General features: G+C 39.0%; 1 protein-coding gene across 1 annotated transcript; it reads right to left on the bottom strand.

Moving 5' to 3' along the window:
- Window positions 1-3,064: 3,064 nt before the first annotated feature.
- Window positions 3,065-4,787, bottom strand: LOC143887083 (protein FANTASTIC FOUR 3-like). The gene has a single exon (XM_077391220.1). The coding sequence runs from the start codon at window positions 4,483-4,485 to the stop codon at window positions 3,442-3,444; it is 1,044 nt and encodes a 347-aa protein (XP_077247335.1). The 5' UTR covers window positions 4,486-4,787; the 3' UTR covers window positions 3,065-3,441.
- Window positions 4,788-5,302: the final 515 nt, after the last annotated feature.

A 5,302-nucleotide genomic window follows, 5' to 3' on the forward strand; every position in this document is an offset into this window, starting at 1 on the left:
CCTAAAAAATGTGGCCCCCCTATGGTTGGTGAGCTCTGCTCTGATAAGCTTATCTGAGCAGCTGCTCACAAACCATATATATATATATATATATATATATATATATATATATATATATATATATAGAGAGAGAGAGAGAGAGAGAGAGAGAGAGAGGGTTCCTGCGCTCGAGCGCAAATAGCTTATCTGCGCTCGAGTGCTGGAAACAGGGAGGAGGGGGCATGGGGGGGGTGATCCAAACCATGCATTTGGAAGGCCCCATCATGGATGGGGGGCCTACAAAAAATCAGCTCCATTGGGTCACCAATGGGTGTCCATTTGTTGGGTCAAAAAATGGACAGATTTGTCGACAAACAATATCTGTCCATATTTTGCCCCACAAATGGATACCCTAAGGTGATCCAATGGAGCTGATTTTTGTGGACACCCTACCCATGAAAGGGCCCATCAAATGAATGCAAGCCACTAATATACACAATTTCCCATGTTGTTTCACTCATCCAACCCATTCATTCCATAGGACCTCACATAGATAGGGTGTTCCTAAGAAACCATCTCCATACCATAATCCTAACCATTCAATCTATAGAAGCACATTTTGTAGCCATCCATTTTAAACCTCCACAAATCATAACCCTAACCATAACCTATAATCCTAACCATAATCATAACCATAATCCTAACCATAACCTATAGAATGAATGGGTTGGATGAGTCAAACAACTATGGGAGATGGTGTATTTTAGAGGGCTGCTCAGTCTGCACGATACCTCAGAAACGTTTTCTCTATATATCTACTACTATATAGCTAAAGAGAAAAGGAGAGAATTTTGTCCATTTAACACGTCAATGTGGATGATTTTTACCGTTTTTTTGCCTTCCCCACATATCTGTACATACTATCTATGTAACGGTAAAAAGGTATAAATGTATGAATGTTCGAAATTATTTACAAAATCTGTGGCATTAACACCTCTCTGGTAATTTTGAATCTTGATTTGCTAGCCACCTTCTCCAAACTCTGTGTCTCGCCCATCGTTTGCAATTGTATGTATTCAGAGATTTGTCTTATTAGATGTGATGAAAAAATGCACGGAAATACTATTTCTTGAAAGGTTGCTATCAATAATACATAAAGAAAGAAGCTAGCAATAATAATCATTACGTAGTAAAGTTTGGGAGGGAAATTACGGACAACGGGTACCTGGATATGACAATTACAGAAAAACTACAAAGAACAGGTATCAAAATATGTCAATTACGAAAAAACTACTTTTCCTTATTAATATTTTGAGGATATTACAAATACCGCACACCTGTAAAAATATTTACATATTCCGAGCACCTTCAGACGAGCAACAGAATATGGAAACCTCTATAGATTGGAGGGCTAGGATCAGCCTATGAAAATGATTTTACTGGCACAACCTATTGATGTTGTGTTCCATCACATGGACGGTTTGGATCAACCTATGATGTGGTCTGTACAGTTCTTTGTCGGCCCGTGCATCGCACGGTTTTTTTTACTAGTGTGTGTGTGTGTGTGTGTGTATATATATATATATATGATCCAAAGCATTCATTTGGAAGCCCTTACCATGGATAGGGTGTCTACAAAAAATCAACTCCATCGGATCATCCTAACCCTCCATTTGTGGAGAAACAATATCTGTCCATTTTCCCTCCACAAATGGAAGGGTTAGGATGATCCTATGGACCTGATTTTTGGTACACACCCTATCCATGATAGAGCCTTTTAAATGAATGCTTTGGATCCCACAAAAAACTTGGGCCCACATGAGTTTTTGACGCTCTAGCTCAGATAAGCTATCTGAGCTCGAGCTCAGATAAGCTATCTGTCTCATATATAGGTGACTAATAACCACACAACCACGTTTTGATAATAAGATGAACTCATATTGTTTTACAATTTTTATCCAGTTCTCAAACGCTATTACTATTCCCAGTGTCTCTTAGCAGTGTAAAACAAATTAATTCATCCCATTATAAAAACATAATCGTATGGATATCATTAGCCTATATATAAATATGATATATAGGGTGATGATAAATCCACACCCCTTTAACGTGAATTAATGTTAAAAATTGTTACAGTCTGCCACATACCCTCTTCTAAAGGGGTGCGGATTATCCTACATGAAGTGCATATTTATCATTGCCTTGTGTGTCTGTGATTTTAAATGTATATATGGTGAATGGGCATGTATGTGAGTATTCTCTTGATATTTGATCCAACAACAACACACTTTTTAAGATGCTGCTGTTGGATTAAATATGGGTGGTACTAATGTTGTACCACCAATACCGATCTATGTCGGCATTCACCATACTCACTCTCTCTCTCTCTCTCTCTCTCTATATATATATATATATATATATATATATATATATATATATATATATATAGAGAGAGAGAGAGAGAGAGAGAGAGAGAGAGAGAGAGAGATATGATATGATATCAGCACAACCATGTTTTGATATTTTTCACTTGGTACCAGAAGGGAACTCAAAGGAGGTTAGGACAAAAGGGTAATTCCACTACCCCGAACCATTCCAAACACCACAATCTGCCTTAGGAAACTGCTTAAGCCAATTAGAAAAGACTCCTAAAAAGGAGTCTATAGAAGGGGGCAAACTCCAACATACTTATTCAATTCTAGACTCATTCTCATTTCCATTTAATTCTCTCCCATCTCTTATTATTCTTGTTGTTGCTGCTCATGATTTAAGCATCGGAAAGTCCCTCAGAGTCGAGCACTCTTTCCGATTGGCTTCGTGTGCACAAGTCTTCTTCAAGGAGTTTGTCCGGATTTCAGCCACAAAACCTAGCAAATCCTTAATTGCTAATAGGAATATTAGCGGAATGCCAAGGGTTCGAGTGCACACAACACTCACCTCAAACAATATTATAGCTGAAATTTGTACTCGTCTATTTATTCTACTTCAGACTCGCATCCATTTCTTTTAATTATAATGCCACCATACGTTAAACAGTCCTATTTTTCTTATTTCCCCCAAAAATAGCCCTACAAATTAGCATTGGTAAGCCGAACTTTCTTCATTAGCAATCAAAGTACCCTTTTACAGTTATTATAACACACAAAGGATATTAGACACGTGGTGGGGTCATCACTCATCACATAACATCAACCAATGCACGTGATCTATTGGATCTGCGTACAACACTTTTCAGAATTGTAACAGTGTCCTTGGCATCCTTCTCAAAGCACTGGAATTGATATCCGCACTCCTTAGTCTTGATAATGGCACACCCCTTTTCTTGAGAGATAGAGGGGGGCAAGCACATGTGCAACAACGATAATAACTAACATTAGCATTTACTTCATAGGAGAATTAGAGAACAGTCCCAAAAAAGTAAAAATGGTAAGTTGGGTATAGAAAGAGATTGGAAAAGAAGGCTCAAGAACTAGCCACCCACAAAGGCTCCCATATCAGAATCTCCTTATTTCTTTGCCCACCTTCCTTGCATCTGCTTGGCCTTTGAAACTTTTCAATCCCCATTTCACCCCCACCATTAATCTCATTCCCATTCATATCCTCTCCATCATCTCTCCCCCTCCCCAAATCATCATTCCCTTTTTCTTCTTCATGTTCTTCCTCTTCTTGTTCTTGTTCTTGTTCTTCTCTTTCTTTTTCACCCACATCCACATCATTGTATACTTGTTCTTCTTCATGAGTAGTAGTAGAATATTGGTTTGAAAAGCGAAGCGTAAGTCGGCCTTCGCTTCTTTCGGCTTTGAAACAAGTCTGAGAAGAGGGGAGGGTGATTGTTCTCAGAACCAATCTCCCATTTTCCCTATGGGACCTCACATGGATGCAATCTTGACCCGCAAGTGATGTCAAAGGGGGGGGAAATGATTTATTGTTATCCCTCTTATACATAGGAATTTGGTGTTCTTTCTTTCTTACTCTTCTTTCTCCTCTTGTTCCCCCCACCAAAGCTTCGCCACAACTATAAGAAGAAGAAGAAAGCGAAGAACAAGAAGAGGAAGAAGAGAAAGGGCTACTTTGGGTAATGTCAGTTCCCGTCTCGCAACCCAAATTCTCTGTGCACAATTCCAAGCTCTTATTGTTGAGGGTAAGTGAAGAGCGGTTGGAGAGCGAAGGGGTGTAGAGGCTTTGTTTTGGTTCAAGATTTGTGCCTAGAGATTGGATGGAGTTCCAAGTACTAACTTGGTCCTCTTTTGATGCAAACTGCTTTAGTGGTGAAGCCCGATCAAGGTTCTGACGATCTTGACCGTTGATCTTCGTGATATGGCGAGATGCACCTGAATCATTTTGCTTGTCATTCTGGTTGCATTTCTCCTCGTCTCTAGGTGTTGGAGTTTTGGGTTCTTTGAAAATCTGGGGTCTAGGGGGAACCAATTTTAGAACGAGAGCTCTTTGTTCCACGAGCCTCGATTCGAGACATGATTGGAGGCCTTGGCAGACTGTGGAAGACATTGTTCTAGGGTTTTATTTTCTTTTCTTTTAAAAGTTCAGATCGGAATACGAGGAAAGGGTTGGAGGTATTGGGAAGGAGAGGAAGAGAGAACAAAGGAATTGGGTTTTTGACTAGCAGAGAAAGAATGCAAGAGATTTTGGTTCTGGGGCAAGTAAATGGAGAATTTGAATAAGACCCATGTCCTCTTTAGTGAAAATACCAGAGGGAAGACTTAGGCTTAAAGGGAGAGAGACAGATAGAGAGAAGCAAGAAGAGGGAGAGACAGATAGAGAGAAGCAAGAAGAGGCAAAGAGATGAGAGACATGTGAAGGGGAAGGTGTGTATTTATAGTCTAGAAAAGTGTGTGTGTGTGTGTGAGAGAGAGAGAGAGAGAGAGAGAGAGAGAGAGAGAGACTTTAGGCCACTAAAACGATAGAACCTCTATTCTTCCACACATTAAAATCAAAAATTGAAAGAGAGAAAAGCAGCATGGAGAATTTTCTTATTATTCGTCATCCAAAAAAAAAAGAATTTTCTTATTATTATGTTATCTTGTTGTTTAGGTAAAATCATATCCGTAGTTATTGTTTTGATAATGGCACCACATTTACTAAAAACTTCTTTCAATAGCACTCTAACAGCCTTTACCACTAACTACAAGACTGTAAAAGGGAGACGGAAGTACCATTAATTAAAATGAAGGATACTCGATCTTACAAAATTTCCATTTCCGGATTTAAAAATTGTTGAGTTGATGATACAAAATCACCAGTTCTATTTCATTTTTAAAGTGCGTCCCTAAGGCCATTTTGACATCCTTGAAAAATTATTCCATGG

Source organism: Tasmannia lanceolata, unplaced genomic scaffold, assembly GCF_043159265.1.
Source record: "Tasmannia lanceolata isolate RefF3 unplaced genomic scaffold, GAP_Taslan_0.1 ptg000002l, whole genome shotgun sequence".
NCBI lineage: Eukaryota > Viridiplantae > Streptophyta > Magnoliopsida > Canellales > Winteraceae > Tasmannia > Tasmannia lanceolata.